The 16,099-nt window shown below is 55.6% G+C and overlaps 13 protein-coding genes across 13 annotated transcripts; 6 read left to right on the forward strand and 7 right to left on the reverse strand.

The window, feature by feature from the left end:
* Window positions 1-9: 9 nt before the first annotated feature.
* Window positions 10-483, reverse strand: BBBOND_0210640 (hypothetical protein; the record flags this gene model as incomplete). Its single annotated transcript, XM_012912644.1, has 1 exon — window positions 10-483. The coding sequence occupies one exon, from the start codon at window positions 481-483 to the stop codon at window positions 10-12; it is 474 nt and encodes a 157-aa protein (XP_012768098.1).
* Window positions 13-934, forward strand: BBBOND_0210645 (hypothetical protein, conserved; the record flags this gene model as incomplete). Its single annotated transcript, XM_012912645.1, has 2 exons — window positions 13-448; window positions 867-934. The coding sequence occupies 2 exons, from the start codon at window positions 13-15 to the stop codon at window positions 932-934; spliced, it is 504 nt and encodes a 167-aa protein (XP_012768099.1).
* Window positions 935-1,068: 134 nt separating this feature from the next.
* Window positions 1,069-3,201, reverse strand: BBBOND_0210650 (RNA binding domain protein,putative; the record flags this gene model as incomplete). Its single annotated transcript, XM_012912646.1, has 1 exon — window positions 1,069-3,201. One exon carries the CDS (start codon window positions 3,199-3,201, stop codon window positions 1,069-1,071), a length of 2,133 nt encoding a protein of 710 aa, XP_012768100.1.
* A 137-nt stretch (window positions 3,202-3,338) lies between these two features.
* On the forward strand, window positions 3,339-3,687 carry BBBOND_0210660 (chaperone protein dnaJ-2, putative; the record flags this gene model as incomplete). The annotated part of the gene is given in 3 exon segments (XM_012912647.1): window positions 3,339-3,512; window positions 3,560-3,667; window positions 3,679-3,687. The coding sequence occupies 3 exon segments, from the start codon at window positions 3,339-3,341 to the stop codon at window positions 3,685-3,687; spliced, it is 291 nt and encodes a 96-aa protein (XP_012768101.1).
* A 230-nt stretch (window positions 3,688-3,917) lies between these two features.
* BBBOND_0210665 (hypothetical protein, conserved) lies at window positions 3,918-4,491 on the forward strand (the record flags this gene model as incomplete). The annotated part of the gene is made up of 3 exons (XM_012912648.1): window positions 3,918-4,001; window positions 4,038-4,367; window positions 4,414-4,491. 3 exons carry the CDS (start codon window positions 3,918-3,920, stop codon window positions 4,489-4,491), a joined length of 492 nt encoding a protein of 163 aa, XP_012768102.1.
* On the reverse strand, window positions 4,034-4,515 carry BBBOND_0210670 (hypothetical protein; the record flags this gene model as incomplete). The annotated part of the gene is made up of 3 exons (XM_012912649.1): window positions 4,034-4,123; window positions 4,188-4,378; window positions 4,431-4,515. The coding sequence occupies 3 exons, from the start codon at window positions 4,513-4,515 to the stop codon at window positions 4,034-4,036; spliced, it is 366 nt and encodes a 121-aa protein (XP_012768103.1).
* A 30-nt stretch (window positions 4,516-4,545) lies between these two features.
* On the reverse strand, window positions 4,546-4,839 carry BBBOND_0210680 (hypothetical protein, conserved; the record flags this gene model as incomplete). Its single annotated transcript, XM_012912650.1, has 1 exon — window positions 4,546-4,839. The coding sequence occupies one exon, from the start codon at window positions 4,837-4,839 to the stop codon at window positions 4,546-4,548; it is 294 nt and encodes a 97-aa protein (XP_012768104.1).
* Window positions 4,840-5,338: 499 nt separating this feature from the next.
* BBBOND_0210690 (hypothetical protein, conserved) lies at window positions 5,339-6,603 on the forward strand (the record flags this gene model as incomplete). The annotated part of the gene is made up of 8 exons (XM_012912651.1): window positions 5,339-5,381; window positions 5,436-5,537; window positions 5,575-5,635; window positions 5,953-6,085; window positions 6,298-6,331; window positions 6,374-6,433; window positions 6,471-6,511; window positions 6,553-6,603. The coding sequence occupies 8 exons, from the start codon at window positions 5,339-5,341 to the stop codon at window positions 6,601-6,603; spliced, it is 525 nt and encodes a 174-aa protein (XP_012768105.1).
* A 90-nt stretch (window positions 6,604-6,693) lies between these two features.
* On the forward strand, window positions 6,694-7,905 carry BBBOND_0210700 (translation initiation factor 3 subunit, putative; the record flags this gene model as incomplete). The annotated part of the gene is made up of 4 exons (XM_012912652.1): window positions 6,694-6,703; window positions 6,764-6,927; window positions 7,241-7,831; window positions 7,867-7,905. The coding sequence occupies 4 exons, from the start codon at window positions 6,694-6,696 to the stop codon at window positions 7,903-7,905; spliced, it is 804 nt and encodes a 267-aa protein (XP_012768106.1).
* A 114-nt stretch (window positions 7,906-8,019) lies between these two features.
* Window positions 8,020-9,276, reverse strand: BBBOND_0210710 (membrane protein, putative; the record flags this gene model as incomplete). Its single annotated transcript, XM_012912653.1, has 1 exon — window positions 8,020-9,276. One exon carries the CDS (start codon window positions 9,274-9,276, stop codon window positions 8,020-8,022), a length of 1,257 nt encoding a protein of 418 aa, XP_012768107.1.
* A 124-nt stretch (window positions 9,277-9,400) lies between these two features.
* On the forward strand, window positions 9,401-12,401 carry BBBOND_0210720 (ubiquitin carboxyl-terminal hydrolase, putative; the record flags this gene model as incomplete). The annotated part of the gene is made up of 7 exons (XM_012912654.1): window positions 9,401-9,501; window positions 9,617-10,207; window positions 10,248-10,478; window positions 10,515-10,622; window positions 10,660-10,940; window positions 10,979-11,313; window positions 11,586-12,401. 7 exons carry the CDS (start codon window positions 9,401-9,403, stop codon window positions 12,399-12,401), a joined length of 2,463 nt encoding a protein of 820 aa, XP_012768108.1.
* Window positions 12,402-12,757: 356 nt separating this feature from the next.
* On the reverse strand, window positions 12,758-13,579 carry BBBOND_0210730 (membrane protein, putative; the record flags this gene model as incomplete). Its single annotated transcript, XM_012912655.1, has 1 exon — window positions 12,758-13,579. The coding sequence occupies one exon, from the start codon at window positions 13,577-13,579 to the stop codon at window positions 12,758-12,760; it is 822 nt and encodes a 273-aa protein (XP_012768109.1).
* Window positions 13,580-14,114: 535 nt separating this feature from the next.
* Window positions 14,115-16,026, reverse strand: BBBOND_0210740 (DegP protease, putative; the record flags this gene model as incomplete). The annotated part of the gene is made up of 4 exons (XM_012912656.1): window positions 14,115-14,691; window positions 14,733-14,865; window positions 14,906-15,661; window positions 15,741-16,026. The coding sequence occupies 4 exons, from the start codon at window positions 16,024-16,026 to the stop codon at window positions 14,115-14,117; spliced, it is 1,752 nt and encodes a 583-aa protein (XP_012768110.1).
* Window positions 16,027-16,099: the final 73 nt, after the last annotated feature.

The raw sequence follows: 16,099 nt of genomic DNA on the forward strand, positions 1-16,099 counted from the left end.
ACACACGTACTAATGACAAATAGAGTTGTGTTGCCGGGGTTCTGTCTGGGCGCCTCCGCGGCCAAGTGTGCCGACGACAACGTCCACGTCCGGAACACGCTCATCCACTCCGCTGTGCTCGGCACCGCCACCGTTAATCAGGATTCCAAGGACGGGGTAAGTGGCTGCGCCGCTGTGTTGCCTCATCGGTTTCAGGTGCCCACGATCGCACTCCGTACCTGCGCCACCGCCGCCCCGGCCGTCGGCGCTATCGTTGTCGCGCAGGTGTCCAAGCTGACGGCGAATCAGGTCGAGTGCTGCATCGTCTGCATCGGTGACAAGCCGGTGCCCGAGGGGCTGAAGGGCGTCATCATGAGCAGCAACATCCACGAGTCGAAGGCCATCGACTCCACGGTGTACGAATGGTTCCGCCCCGGCGACTTCGTCCGCGCACGCGTCATTTCCACCAGCGACGCCAAGCAGCTGATGCTGAGCACGGCGCATCGCGACCTGGGTGTCATCAGAATCCCCACCGCAAATGGTACGTTGCTGATTCTCCGTTCCCGCAGTGGCAGTGTCCCGCTTTGATGTTACTAAACTCTTACACATTTCCAATACGAGCTAAATATCGCAATGAGCAGTAGTGTTTCTGCCATTCGCTTGTGTCTTCATACGCATTTAATCTCCCTGTCCACCCGTATGTCACGCTGAAGTGCGACTGCATGTCAGCCGCTGAATGGAGTGTCGGTTGAGAGCATTATTACCGAGGTCAATCCCAACGCGGTGTAATTATGTTCCAATACGATATGCGCTGTGTATAAGAAGGTGTCTTAGTGTGATACGTAGATTACATTATTCGCTACGGTTAGGTCTTGACCATCGTGCAGAAAGGATGGTGCCGATTTCGTGGAAGTTTTTCCTCGGTTACAAATCGGGGGTAGTGGTGAAAAGGTGAGCTCATTGAAGTTGTGTCCGTCAAAGACGCTCAGGAAAGTCGCTCATCCGCTAGCCACGATCGACAAGGGCAACCCGTGATCACAGCTTATCGCAGTTACACTGACGAACAGAAGTCCGGCCAGGCAGCTGGCCTCACGACACAATCGCACCCAAAAGACTCGTTGGGACTTTTGATTCTGAATCATCAACTTGTTTTGGCTTGCGTTCCTTGGGGCGTAGTTTTAACTTGTGCGTGTAAGCGTCTTGGCCTCTCTTGCGGCGCGCAGCCTCCGCAGCCTTTTGCCGCTTCTCAGCCTCCAGCTGCTCTAGGTAGTTGTAATTCTCCTTGCGCGACTGTGAGAGGTGATACGTCAGCTTCTCCTTCCTCTCGTTCTTGTGCCGATGCAGGTACTCCATGACGTCACGGAACTTGTAACGCGGCAGGTATTTGAGGTTCCACAGGTCGTCACGCCAGAAGTTGTGGCGTTTTTTCTCGCCCACAGGCTGGCCATTCAGGCGTGCAGCTACGAGCTTGGCCACCTTCTTGTCCAGGAACTCGATCCAGCCGTGCTCGAACTTCACCTTCTTGTTACCGCCCAGCTTAACGCGCTTCTTGTACGACGATATGGTTTCCGGTTCCGCGTATATCTTGCCCACTTTGCCAAAGCGGCTGAAATAGCTGCGCATCTTGCTGATACTCATAAACGGCGGGATGCGCGAACAGAAGACCACGCCGCTCCTGTCAACAGCATCTGGGTCGGGCGACTCCAGTGGGTGGTTCACAACGCCGTCCAATTCATAGTCATCATACTCATCACCCTCATCCTCGTTATCGGATGAGGCGTCTCCACCATCACTTTCCTTTCCCTCAGCAGAATCTCCCACCTCGTCGGATGACTCCTCCTTGAGTGACTCATCGCTCGACGTAGAATCCTTGGCTCCAGCTACTTTCTCATTGGAGGGTTCCTCTTCATCAGAATCACTTTCTTTATCGGATGAATCATCACTTGACGAAGGGCTTTCAGCTTCCGTTGCGGTTTCACTAGAGGAGCCGTCATTAGATAAACTTTCATTATCGGACGAAGAATCGTCATCAGATGATTCCTTGTCATTGTAAGAGTCATCGCTTGACGAAGAATCGTTGTTTCTAACTATACTTTTATCAGAGGAGTCGTCGTCAGATGAACTTTCCTCATCAGATGAACTTTCATCACCAGATGATGTTTCCTCAGATGAATCATCATCATTGCCAGATGAGCTATCCTCGTCAGACGAATCATCATCGTTACCAGATGAACTGTCCTCATCAGACGAATCATCATCATTACCAGATGAGCTTTCCTCAGATGAATCATCATCATTACCAGATGAGATTTCCTCGTCAGACGAATCATCATCATCATCATCATCATCATCATCATCACCAGATGAACTTTCCTCGTCAGACGAATCATCATCATCGTTACCAGATGAGATTTCCTCGTCAGACGAATCATCATCATCATTGCCAGATTCACTTCCCTCAGATAAATCATCATCATCATCATCACCAGATGATCTTTCCTCAGATGAATCATCATCATTGCCAGATGAGCTATGCTCGTCAGACGAATCATCCTCACTCGAAGAAGAGTCTTGGTCGCTTTCGCCCTCGTCAGAAGATTCCTCGTCAGAGCTGCTTGTAGCTACGTCGGATGAGCTTTCGGAATCCGATGAGTTGCTGCTGGCTGAAGAATCTTCGTCGCTACTTGAACCTCCACTTGACGAATCTTCATCAGAGGAGTCATCAGACGACGCATCATTTTCCTCCAATGATCTTTTATAACCACGTTCTGTTGGCGCTGCTGATGTGCCACGGTGTGCTAGAGAATGCCGGCCATTAGCCTTAATGTTAGCCTTCACTCTCGCCACCGTCGCCGCGCCACGGCTGGAGGGGATGGGATCGCTCGCCGCAGTTTTGGATCCGCACACCTTCGCCTTCTTGATGACGGAATCATTGGATATATCGCTCTTTTGACGTTTGGAATGCGAGGAAGGCGCGATCTGCTCCAGGACACGCTGCCTCTTCCGCCGAGACTTTTGGTGCATTGGATCGTTGCGTTTGGAAATGTCGTTAGATTCCATCATGGCTTCAAAAGATCTCGCCATTTGCCGTCTTAAGGGTGCCTCCGTCTCCTTGTCTTGCGCGTGATTCTTTGATTCAGCCCGCCGCTTTGGGTGCGCGAGGTGTTTGTACGCACGCTTGGCGTCGGTGCATTTCGCCTTCTCCACGCCGTTACTACCCATTTTTGATCCGCAAATATTCGAGTGATGCCCACGGGCAGCTTGCCGGCCGTGGTGCGGCTACCACTTTGGCAGGCCTTCCGTGGTGGTGTCTAGGTGCAACATGTTTCCAGATGCAGACCCACTAAACATTCGTCTGTATGCGGGCGATAAAAGCATGGGAAATACCGTTGATGCATGTATATAGGCTGGTGTGTGGAGGCGCCGTGCGTCGGTTCTCCATTTACAACCATGGCCTTCAGCGGGAGGTCAAGGCGGGGCGGCTGACGCACTACGACGTGCTGCAGCTGCCGCGCGACGCCAGCGCGCAGCAGGTGAAAGAGGTGTGTCGTTGTGCGCGCTGTCGCTCTCATGTGCACAGGCCTACCTGCGCCTCGTGAAGCTGCATCACCCCGACGCTAGCAAGCGCCCAGACAGCCCCTCCATCTTCATCTGCATCAAGGAGGCACACGAGACGCTTGCCGACCCCGTCAAACGCAGGCAGTATGATGCGGAAATCGCAAAATCGGCAGGGTGGGTTTGCACCGCGCGCGAGATCACACGCAATGCAGGGCGGCCAGTGCCCGGGCATCCATGCGACGTCAGCCGGGAGCGCGTGGCGCAGGATACGAGTACACCGAACCGCAAGGTATTTTTTCATCAGTTACATGCAGCATGTACACTCGAATAGTTATTGTTAACGACATGAGTTTCCGACCGTAATGCAAATTGCCACGGCAATGACACATGAGCAGCACATGACCGGGAGCGCTGGGAGCGCTACAGCCGCTACGTCAGGGGCGAGCGCAACGACGCGGGAGAGCGCTACGTCGTAGCAAAGACCGTATGTTTGCCTTTAGCGGCGTCTCGTCACGCGGCGGCAGATGTTGGCGCTCTGCGTCTCGGCCGCCACGGTGCTCGGCCTCTCAGTCTTCGCCGAGGAGTTCTTCAGCCACTTCAAAGGGGTGGGCGAGGAGGACGACGACGATGTGCACGTCGGCCGCACTAACGAGCGGCGGGTGGCGGCGTACTTCAATCCGGCCACCTCCAGGTGGGAGCGCATAGTGCCCCCCTTCGTGCCCCCAGCTCCCGCGGAGCTGCTGCGGCACTACGGCGACCTGGATGACGACGATTTCGACGAAGCGCAGGTGGCGGCGGCGCTTCCAAAACGCGAGTTCGTGGTGATGGAGGTTGGTGCTTGCTTTAATCCGATTTTATCATTACAAGTTGCTGCAGAGGCCTTTCAGTCAGACCTACCGGCCGACGTTGCTCTACGACACAAGGTCGGGAAAATTGGTGGTGTTCCGAGATTAGCGTGCCACTGGGTGGCGCTCGCATCTCAACAAGAATACAGCCGCGGCATGGCGGTCAGTGCGATATGAGAAAGTCTTCGGCAACCAAATACTGCGAATGCACTTTCATCTTGCCTTGGGAAACCTGCTGCACCTTAACGACCTTGTCGCCCGTGTGCTCCGCCACAGCAATGCCTGAGGCAAGATGCTGCCCGCCAGAGATGCTTTCGTGCACTGACGACTCGCAGTGGCCACGTTTCTGCGCGTCCCCCGCTCTGCAAAAGGGCGGAATCATGGCCTGGTACATGGGCCCGACTCGGATTTTCCCGTCCACCGACTGCATCCATTGTCTCTTCTCAGCCTTGTCCATGATTGTATCAAGCTGGAGACTGCTACCAGCCGCGGTTTTTGCAACGTCCAGGCGTCGGCCGGGATGCGACGTCGGATTAATGAACCGGTTGAACGCGGCGCTCACACGTCCGTGTGTGCCAAAATTGTTGTCGAAAAGATACAAATCTCTCACTGATGGCTGCTCGCCTGAGTTTGCTGTAGTGCCCGCTCGTTGCGTGGTGTGACGCGCAAGACGCGGAAACCTGCTGCTGTAGAGAAAGTTAAATGGCGCTAGCCGTAACCACCGTCATACTCTTAGGGCACATCTGCGCAGCGCTAGTGGGTCGGACAGCTCCCGCAAGCGAGGATCCGCCAATCCGTTGCGTGGCGCTCGGCGCGCCAGATTCCATCCTCAACCGCCACCTCTGCGAGGTACCGTCCACAGCTTCCTCGTCGTACAATTTATCGCTAGAAAGTCGGTCTCGGTGTCTGCGATAGCGCCGCGGCGGTGCTGGGCGTTAGCAGCGCCATCGTCCGCGATGCGCCTAACCGGGAGCGCTGTCTCCAGACGCTCTTCGGCTTGTATGCCGCGCTAGCATGTAGGAACGACTCCACGTAGCTCATACACACACGCAGGCCCGACGCGTTCGTCCTCGGAGCAGTATATTCAGCGAGTTGGTGGGAACGGGCCGGTGGTCGCGTACGTATGCAAAGGGGTTTGCAAGGCCCTTTGGGCGGGTGCGTTAAAGCGCTACAGCACATAAACGTCGTTTAGCATGCTCTCCACGTGCGGGTTTGCCGTTCGCGGACCTCTTAGCGGAGGAGGAGTCCAAAACGTAGGTCATCTAGATGAGGCTGCTGGTCAGCGTGTCTAAGTGTGACTCGTGCAGTGATGAGTTTTTCCAGACGGCCGCAAGCCATCCCAGTGCACGCTTATCGCGTGCATGCTGCCGTTTGTTCGTGATTGCGTAAATATTTTGTGGCATCAGGCGGTGTTGGCAGTTGGCCACCCACTGAATGGGTGTGGTGGCGGAATCACCGCGATTCAAATTTTCGACACAGTAAAATGATCGTAACCGCGTTCCATATCGGTGTTATGCGTATATTCGTTGCTCCTTGTGTGGAAGTTTGCCCGTCTTCTAATCCGCATCAGAATATGCAAGAATGTTGCCCTGCCGCAAAGCGCCGTTCAAATCAGGGAGGCCAGGGACAGCCAGTGCATCGGCAGACTAATCACCCTCTCGGAAGCTGACGTTGCCGAGATCAACTGGCTGCTAGGAGGCAGGGTATGTTGAGTATAGGCGATTTACGCATCACCAATTGCCGTTCGCTGGCAGCTACGTTGCGGCCGTTAGTACAGAGTGTGCCTTTGCCACGAAGCCACACATACAAAGGCGCCGCGGCATAGGAATCGCATACGGCTTCCCTGACCGTATAAATATGGCGGCGGTACGACACCACCAGCATCTCGCTTGACCAGTTGTTCAATCTGCCTCAGGTAAATTGGCACTTCATCAAGCTGAAAGGCTACGGTAAGCTGAGGAGCACCCGGATCTCGAACTGACTTTGCGCAGCTATCGCAATCATCCTCCTAATCGCCCTGCTTGCGGCGGGCATGGTGTACACCAAAAGAGGTGAGCCTTCCCCAGACCGTCAGACACGGCTGCGCAGGGTACGCCGACCGCAGGCGACGCGCCATCGAGCGGAAAATCGTTAGTGGCACATTTAGTCGTCCGTATAGCGCGATTTGCAGGCCGAGAAGGAGTCCGAATCCTTCCTGGAGCTCAACGTCAATATGTACTAGGGCGCGCGAGCTCGGTATGGGGACGTGACACTTCACTAATGTTTAATTATATACTTTACACGGTTGCGTACGCACACATACGTCGCCAAAATGATGGATGGTAGGTCGCGCTCCGGCCGACACGGCTGCGGTGTGTCACAGCCTCTAACGCGCGTTGCAGATTTGATGGCGGATACCAAGTGGGCGGATATCGAGGCCGATGAGGACTATGACGTCGACGGCATCGACGCCCACAGGTTGATGGGCTTCGAGAGCGCCCCCGACGCCCAGGGCATCAAGACCGTCACCTCCTACACCAAGAATCGCCACGGACAGACCGTGAAGGTGAGTCCGCGGAGTTTGCATCTCGCCCGTCTGACGCGGGTTGCTGTACGATTATGCGTTGTATATGCTGGCGAAATGGGCACGGGAGATTAGCGGTTGCTGTTTACAGCGGTCAACACAGCACTGCTGACGTGGTTGTGGAATTCACCACCTGTATAGCTGCTGCGTTACGTTCATAGTGGTTGGCGCAACGGCTATCGCTCGTATGATGACACAACATGTGCATCTCTGTAGTTCATGCGCCGGCCGTGTTTCCGTCAGCAGTGTGTGTCGCGGCCCTCTTCTGTCTTGCCGGCGCCTAACTCGTTCGCAGATCACCAAGCGGGTGAAGGAGATCCGCGTGCCGCGCCGCACCAACAAGGCTGCGAAGCTCAGGGAGGACATGTCGTGCTTCAAGATGGACAAGAACAACGATATCGGTGTCACCATGGTCTCGCAGGACGAGATCATCATCGAGCAGCCCGTCAGCAGGCGCAGCCGCGTCAACCAGGAGGAGAACCTCGACCTCATATACTCCCCCAACGACATCAACATGACGCGTGCCACGAGGGAGCTGAAGATGAAGTTCAAGAGCCTCCGCGACGACAGCGACACCGGCGAGATGATGGACGACCGGGACACTTCCGCCAAGTACATCCCGCCGAGTCGCAAGGAGGGCGGCGGCGACCGCAGGAGCTTTGACGAGAACACCGTCAGGGTCACCAACCTCAGCGAGGACGTGCGCGAGAAGGACCTCGTGGAGCTGTTCAGCCGGGCTGGACGCATCCACAGGGCATACCTCGCCAAGCACAAGGAGACGCAGTTCTCCAAGGGTTTCGCGTTCATCACCTACGCCACGCGCCAGGACGCGCTTAACGCCATCAACAAGCTCAACAGGCAGGGTTACGACAATCTGCTGCTGAATGTGGGTTGCGATCATTACGTCGACATGTTTTTCAGGTCGAGTGGGCCAAGCCCCCGAACAAGGACAGGCAGTAGTGGACTGGTCGCGCGGAATCCTCGCGTTTCCTGGCCACAAGCATGGTGGTGCCGATCTCATGCGACAGCCGGGTCACTCCATCTGCTGCGCGATGTGGGCGGGAAGCACGTTGGTCACAACTGGAATAATGTTATTGCCACGTAATCGAACCAACCTTTGGGGAGCTTCTCCATGGGCAGCATGTGGAAGGCGCTGCGGCACAGCAGCCGCCCTAGCCGCGTCTGGCACAGCAGACCCACCGGCGGCGCGTACAGGAGCGCCTTTTTGACCCACGGCTCGTTGTTGCAGCTGGCCCTGGTGAGGTAGCACAGCAAGGCGAACTTCGCGTTCGTCACCCAGTCGATCGGCAGTTGCTGGTGGAACCACTGCCGCAGCCGGCCTCCGACGCCGCCGGGCGGCGTGGGATAGTCGTGGAAAAACAGCAGGTGCATTCTGCGGTTGGGCGACACGAAGGTGCCGGCCTCTCCTGATCCGGTCGCAGTCGGCCGTTTTGTGTTTGTTGCCGGGCAGACCGCAGCGGCACGTGCAACGGTGTCGTTGCCGATAGGTGTCACGAATGAACCTTTGAGGCCATCGGCAGCTCTGCTGCTGGCTCGCTCAGCACCCTCTGGTGACAAGGCGCATCCGTTCCTTTCAACGACTCGACCGACCGTAGCCTCGTCCACAGCACCAACTCTACCAGTCGACGGGTATGTTTCGGTGCGAGCATCGGTATCCGGCGCCTGATCTTCGCGTGGCAACTCCGGGTCCAGCAGGAGTTTGGGGTCCTTGCGTGCTGCCTTCACACGACTCAGGAGCGAACTGTAACGCTTAAGCGCCGCGGCGTACTCCGCGATGCTGCCCGCGTCAGATCGCAAATTGTGGCTGTACGGAACTGGGATCTCCAGCAATACGTGCAGTTCAGGCTGCTTGGTGTCGTGCCGCAGCCTGAGCAGCGCGGGGAAGTCCGATATCTGGTCGTTGTCGGCGAACTTGGTGCGAGTTCCCAGGTTCCACACGCTCTCACTCACAAATAGACGCTGCAGGCATACCGGTATGCCGGTCAGCGCCGATACCGCGCGCTTTATTGAGTGACCCGTGTCGGTAACAGCGCAGTCCAGGCGCAGCTGCGTGTTGAAGCACGACTCCTTACCCCAAAACGTGTGAACCACCACGGATACCGGCTTCACGAGAGGCGTTTCGGCCTTTATCATCGCCATAGGGCGCGCTGCAGACGCCTGGCGGGGCGAAATGCGATAAGAAGGCGACGCTGTCGAGATTCCATGGCGCCGATTAGACACCGCGGAGACGGGAGCCTGCCACGCGAAGATTACAAGAAAGAGCGCGATCAGGAGGCACCGGGCACTTGCCCGTACGGAGGGCCTATACATCACGATCCATCGCACGGAAGACGGCAAATGCCGCGCTCATGGGGAAGCGGGGAACAGGCGGAGGAGGCGTACGCGACCCTCTACACATTCCCGGGAAGTACTCAACAATACACATCTAATCAAAATGGTGACTCCGGCTCAGCAGATTGCGCAGCTGGCGCAGGGTCTCGCGCTTAAGCCGCCGCGCAAGAACGCGGCAGTCCACAAGGCCGAGTGTATATACAGGTATGAGCGTTTCCAGAGCGGCACTCGTTTGTCTTGTGTGACGTGTCGTTATTAATTGGTATTCATGTGGTGTTTGTGACGCTGCCTTCGTTCGAGATGCGCTGATGCCGTGCAGCACGGATACCGAGAAGTCGCCAGACGGACTCTACATCAACCTGAAGAGTTTCGAGTCGTTCGGCAAAGAGCTTCTGCGGTTCGACAGGAATGCCAAGGGTGCATTGTACCTACACGTTGTGCGAAGGTTGGTGCCCCGGAAGCCTGAAGCGATCACGGAGAACGACTCCTCCGCAAACGAAGAGGCGGTGAACCATGAGGCTAGCGGAGACGGCGTAGCAGATGACGCGGGAATGTCGCAGGAGAAGGAGGCAGTGTACGTTGCAGGTGGTAGCGAGCTCATGAGGTTCAGTTTCAAGCAACGGAAAACGTGCGACGAGGTCGTGGATTACCGCGTGTACGCACCGTCCATACAAGTCTCAATACCACTGGACGAAGCGCCTGACAATGTTGCCGCCGTCTGCAACGCGATTATAGACCATTCGGGGTTCAACTTCAGCGCCGACGACTTCGTGTGGAAGGACTACGTCACCGAGTCAAAGTATGCGAAACATCTCATACAAGTTGAAGCGCCTCCCAAGATCAACTACGAGAACCCACAGTGCGAGCGATGTGGTGCCAGGACCAACTTGTGGCTCAACCTTTCGGACGGGTACGCCACCGCAACTCACGTCGGTTCACATGTCTTGCAGGTACATCGGTTGTGGGCGGAAGAATTATGACGCCGGCGGCTGCAGCGACGGTGACGAGGGCGCGGCCATCCAGCACTACCAGGCTACCGGGGGTGTTTTCCCGTTGGCCGTGAAGATTGGCACCATCACCGCCAGCTCAGGCGATGTCTACAGCTATGCCCCCGACGAGGACACGCAGGTCGTGGACCCGTACTTGGCTGACCACCTGGCTCATTTCGGCATCGACGTCAAGTGAGTTTTGGCTTGATGCGCGACTAATTGGTGCAGGCAACTGAAGGAAACGGAAAAGTCGACACTGCAGCTGGAAATCGAGAAAAACGAGAAACACGACTGGTCAGAGATGAACTCCGAATCGCATGTGGTACATGGCGCTGGGTACGGTATCGCGCTATTCACGTTCACATTGGAGCAGGCTTGTTGGTCTTGACAACCTCGGCAACAGCTGCTACCTCAACTCCGCTATGCAGATGCTTGCCTCTGTTCCAGACCTGGCGTCGTATTTCTGCGAGCATTACGACAGCATCGCAACGAGGGTGCCTGACACTGTCAAGCCGTGCGACGACGTGCTGATTCAATTCGCCAAAACTGTCAAGGCCATGACCACCAGCCGTGTGGTGGACCAGCAGCTGGAGCTCATCAGGCGGTACCGCACGGCGTGCGAGGACGAACACGTTGATTTCGTCGAGCCGGAACGTGAGGTCACGCTGCGAATGTTACACATGTTGCTGCAGAGTATAAGAACTTTGCCGTCAAGCCGTCCATGCTCAAGTACGCCATTGGCATCAAAAACAAGAGCTTCGCCACCAACGACCAGCAGGACGCCGAGGAGTTCTTCAGCTACTTCCTGAACGTGCTGGCTGACATGGAGCCTGAAATCAACAGGCGCGCCAAAACGCCGTGCAAAATCAAAAAGATGTTCTTCTTCCAGTACCGGCAGTACATAGTCTGCGAGGCACTCAACAAGATCACCTACAACGATAACGAGATGCACATGCTCTGCTTGCCACTCATCACCGGCGGAATGAGTCAGGAGGACATCGACCCCAATCAACCGATCAACATTATGGTACGTTGCCCTCGTTCCATGGCGTTGGTTGTACCTTATAGTTGCGCTGTAACTGTGTTTTTGTTCAGTGAATTTCACTCGGTTCCATAAAATGTATTGTTGCCGTGATATATTAACTCTATGTTGTGTTAATGAATTTGTGTCAATGGTGATGCTACGATCAATGCAAATTTGACGTTGTCATGTACGTTAACACTTGAGTGAGACTTGTAATGCCAGCAATATTATTGGGAACCATTTTTGCTTTTAACCCTGTAATGAATGTGTCGCAGGACTGTTTCAATTACTGGGAACAAGAGCAGGAAATCGACTACCTCGACAAGGGGCAGCACCACACGGGGATCATCACCAACGCCCTCTTAACACTACCCAAGTACCTCGTAGTCAAGCTGAATCGCTTCTATTTCAAAGCGGACGGAACGAGCGAGAAGATAACGAACAACGTGGTCATTCCGTCCGAGGGCATCACGCTGGAGACGCAGGGCGAAAGGCCGCGTGGCGGCTACACCGTCGAGTGCAACACTCGCGAGGTGAAGAAGGCGAAGAAGCAGATGAACCCAGAACTGCTGCAGACGCTCATGGCCATGGGATTCACAGAGAAGCTATGCAGATTAGCTGGGGAGCACGCTGACTCCCACAACGTTGACGCATGCGTCAACTGGATACTGGCCAACATGGACACCGTGTCTCAGGACACTGCGACCGGAGAAAACGACGCTTCGGAATTGGCGGTCAACGCGTCAGTACTGATGGATCTGGGTTATTCGCTCGAGCAGGCGAACAGAGCTGCGGAAAGGTTCGGGTCCGACGTTGCCGCCGCAGTAGACTGGCTTGCCACTGCCGAGTTGACGGTACAAGCAACGGTCAAGGACAAAGGCAAGTACCAGCTGCTCAGCGTCATTTCCCACGTCGGCTCCAAAATCAACACTGGCCACTACGTTTGCCACGTCAACAAGAACGGACAGTGGTACACCTTCAACGATTCCAAGGTGCTCAAGTACGACATGCCATCTACCGGCAACGGTTACCTTTACCTGTTCAAGCGCTCGGATGATAATAAGGCAGCATCTTCCGTTAGCAGAGCGTGAATAACGCCTACAAGTGTGTTTCAGCGGTAAATGACCACCCTAGGCATTTGATAAATCGCATTGCCGTCTGGAGCTCGGAATGGAAGCTAGGATACCGCCTGTATTATGGCCTGTTATGTGGCGCAGCAATTGTCTCTTCATATTAATTCGGACCGCTGTGTAGCGGAAGGTTTTGGAGACGTACCTACGACCCTAGTGGACAGTGCAGCCAATGGCCATCTCCGTTTTTTTACAAAAGTTAGCTAATGAACAGACAAACGTCGTGTGCGAAATTTAAAAATCATTAGGATGTATGTTTTACTGTACTACGTAATTGGGCGTCCCCGGCACCAACATCAGTCTGGCGGTTTGGGGCGTCAATTTGATGCGGCAGCAACTGCAGTTGCCTCTGGCGTTGCTACATTGTCTGTACTGCTGGTTGGTGCGCTGGAAGCGGCATCACTGGCGTCACCTTTTTTGGTGGTCTCGTTCAGCGCAATAGCGAGCTTCGCTGCCACTGATTTCAGCCCCCGCGCAACGCCTGCCGATCCGCCGTTCAGCGTGCACATCAGCCGCGCTATGACATCCTCACGTGATGCGTAGTCGGCTATCCTGAACAGTTCAAGGGGCTCGACAACCTTGCCCGCGAATGACGCGCTGTCTAGGGTGACATGGCGACGTATCTTCTTGTCCGCCATCCGCAAGCGCTCAATGGCCGTCAGAATCTGCGGCAACCGCCCGTCATCGAACACGAAGCAGCACATTGACGGGCCGTGCATACGCGGCGCGAAAACCTCCCACTGGGTGCCCAGCATCGCCTTCTCTATCAGCGTGTTCTTCACCATCCGCAGCTTCGCGCAGGGCTCAGATCCATCCTTCCCTGTGTAGATGAACGACCGCAGTTTGCGATTCAGCACTACGCGCTCTTTTGGCGTGAACCTCTTGTACGTGAAGCGCAGCAGCACGCTGCTTCGGCTGAGCAGCTCCTTCAGCTGTCCAATCACCTCAGTCTTCCCCGCTCGGGTGGTGATATACCGCTTCGTGGTCTTGGGAAATTTCGGCTCCATCAACCACTTGCTGTAGAGGGCGAAGCGCCTCGGCGGCGGCTGATGCAGGGCAAATCCATCTGCGTCCTTCGCCGCCAACGCCAGTGCAATGAAGACGCCGAACAAGATCAGCGTGATGCGATGGTTATACATCACATAGTCAGGCTCAGTTGCTACGTTTTAGAGGTTCATGTTCATTGCAAATGCTGTGGCACGGCCGAATCTTCGCATGGTCGTATTGGCTGCGATTGCGCAGTCCAGACAGCGGTTTCAGAAGCCCATTGGCACTAGTTGGCGGCGCTTCTTACATGAAAAATATGCAGCGCACTAAATCAAAGCAAACGTGTTGTTAGACATGTGATTCCTGTAGGATTCCACCATGGGCGACGTCGCAGTGTGTGGATGTGTAGCGCGGTCCTCACAACCGACTCAACGAACCGCCTAAAATGGATAGGAAGGCAGGGTAAATTTGTGCCTCAGTTATCGTCATTCGATATGCGAATTACATAACCTCTGTATACGATATCATTTCAACACAAATAGCTGGGCATTGAAGCACTCATGACACAAATCTGAAACTTCCACAGTTCTCAATAGCTGCCTCCATTGTAAACCGTTAAGTAAGGAAGGCGATGTTGAATTAGATACAGATTATATTGGCAATATTACTGCATTAGAAGTCACCATGCTAAAGGTCCCTTGACCTGTGCGACGGGATGGCATGCTGGTCGAGGATCTGCTGATGCAGGCTCAACGCCCTTTCGCGGTCTAGCACCAGCACCACCTCGTTTTCGAAGTGGAACCTCACGAACTGCTCCGTTTCCGGCACCGAGGACACGAGCTCTTCGAGGTGGCGGAGGTTACGCACAGCCTCGCCATTAAACCGCTCCAGGCGGATATTCCTGAAGTCGTACCCAACGGTGAGGTCAGACGCTAAAATCTGACTTAGCACCACGACTTCCTCACCGCGCTCCTTGGCGAAGAGGTCACTCAGCGGCCGCAATAGCGAACTAGGGGCGCGCTCGTAGAACTTCTTGCCGAACTCGTCCTTCAGGTACTCCATCGTCAGGGGGACAAAGACCAGGCCACCGAATATGTAGTACCGCGGCATTATCTCCCACTGGTGCTCCGCTACCAGGTAGTTGGGGTTCTGGAGGCGCACGGTCAGAGTCAGCACTTGTCCGTCGCGTAGCACCACCAGTTCGCACGGGTCGCCGCTAAACTTAGTAGTAAGCGCGTACGCCAGGTGCACCCGCTCGACATCGCTGCGAACTTATAAAGCTTAATGCGCTATGCCGCAACCTACCGGAAACTAACGGTGCCGTCGTCGGCCACATCGTAGCCGTTGATGGCCATGATGACGTCACGAGTGCGCAGGCCGTCGCCGTCGTTCACCACCTTGTCGCACTGGCAGACCAGTATCCCCGAGGGAGTAACGTCTGCATAATGGTGCTATAACAGTTGAATTGCGTAACTCACTCTCGGGAAGGTCACTTTGGCGTACGGAGTCCAGACCCACGAACGCCCTGAGCGCTGGGTTCTCCAGCAGCTGGTAGGTGATGCCGATGGTGACGAACCCCGTGTAACGGCGATGCAAGTCTATGTGCCGCAGAAACTGCAATATGATGCACGTCGGGATTATGTACCCGATGTTCTGTGCCTCGTCGTAGGCTTGGAAAGCGACGCCGATGACCTTGCCGTCCTTCAGTGCCGGACCCCCGGAGTTCCCGGCGTTAATCGCCGCATCGATCTGCGCGCAGAGCAGGCGGAAGTTCGAGTGTGCGTAGGTGGTCACGTCCACCCTCGACACAACGCCGGATGTGATGCAGAGGTTGTCACCGCCGGTTGGGTACCCAACCACGGTCACCGCGTCGTGCAGGCTCGGCACCTCGCCTAGCTCCAACGGCTTCACGCCAGACCAAAACGAATCGTCGTCAACCGTCAGAATCGCTAAGTCACATTCGTGCCCAATCGCCACGACGCGCCCCGGGTACTTAACCGTCGATCCATGCTTTCGCAGCAGACAGCGGTTCTGCCACGAGACGCAATGCGCATTAGTCAGCACCAAACGGCCAGAGATGATGAAACCTGATCCGATGCTCTTCAGCTGCCTTCGCATTTGCCACGGCTGCGCGTAGTTGGGGTCCGTTGAATCGCAGTATATTTTGACGATGCTGCCGAACGACTCCTTCAGCAGACGGTGGGACTGGAAATCATCGTGCACAACGGCTTCCACTGGGGATGCCGTGTGGGCACCGGTATCGGGACTCGAATCTAGCGGCCATATGGTTCGGATGGGCAACTCTCAACGCACCTTTGGCGCCCCCGATGAACGGAAGCTGATCGACGTTCCACGCCTCTTGCAGCGCCACCGACGACGAGAACCCTCGTCTTTGCACTGAAAGCGTAGCTCTCGAGTTCTCCGATGGAAACGACTTGCGATATACGGCCGTCGATGAACGGGCATGGCGACGAGCTGCTCGCGGGAGACTCGCTCCAGCGTTCGGCAGCCTTCCAAAGAAGGCCGTACTGCCGAAGTGGTTTTTCGAGCAGTATCGGCCGAGCGTCAGCCACGCCCTAGGTATTGCTGCAATATCCATCGCTGCTGGGAGATTGGACATGAGCGTCACACAGCGGGACGGAGGCACGCGTAGTGGAAGGCGGGTTGAAATC

This window comes from Babesia bigemina (assembly GCF_000981445.1).
Source record: "Babesia bigemina genome assembly Bbig001, chromosome : II".
In the NCBI taxonomy this organism is placed as follows: Eukaryota; Apicomplexa; class Aconoidasida; order Piroplasmida; family Babesiidae; genus Babesia; species Babesia bigemina.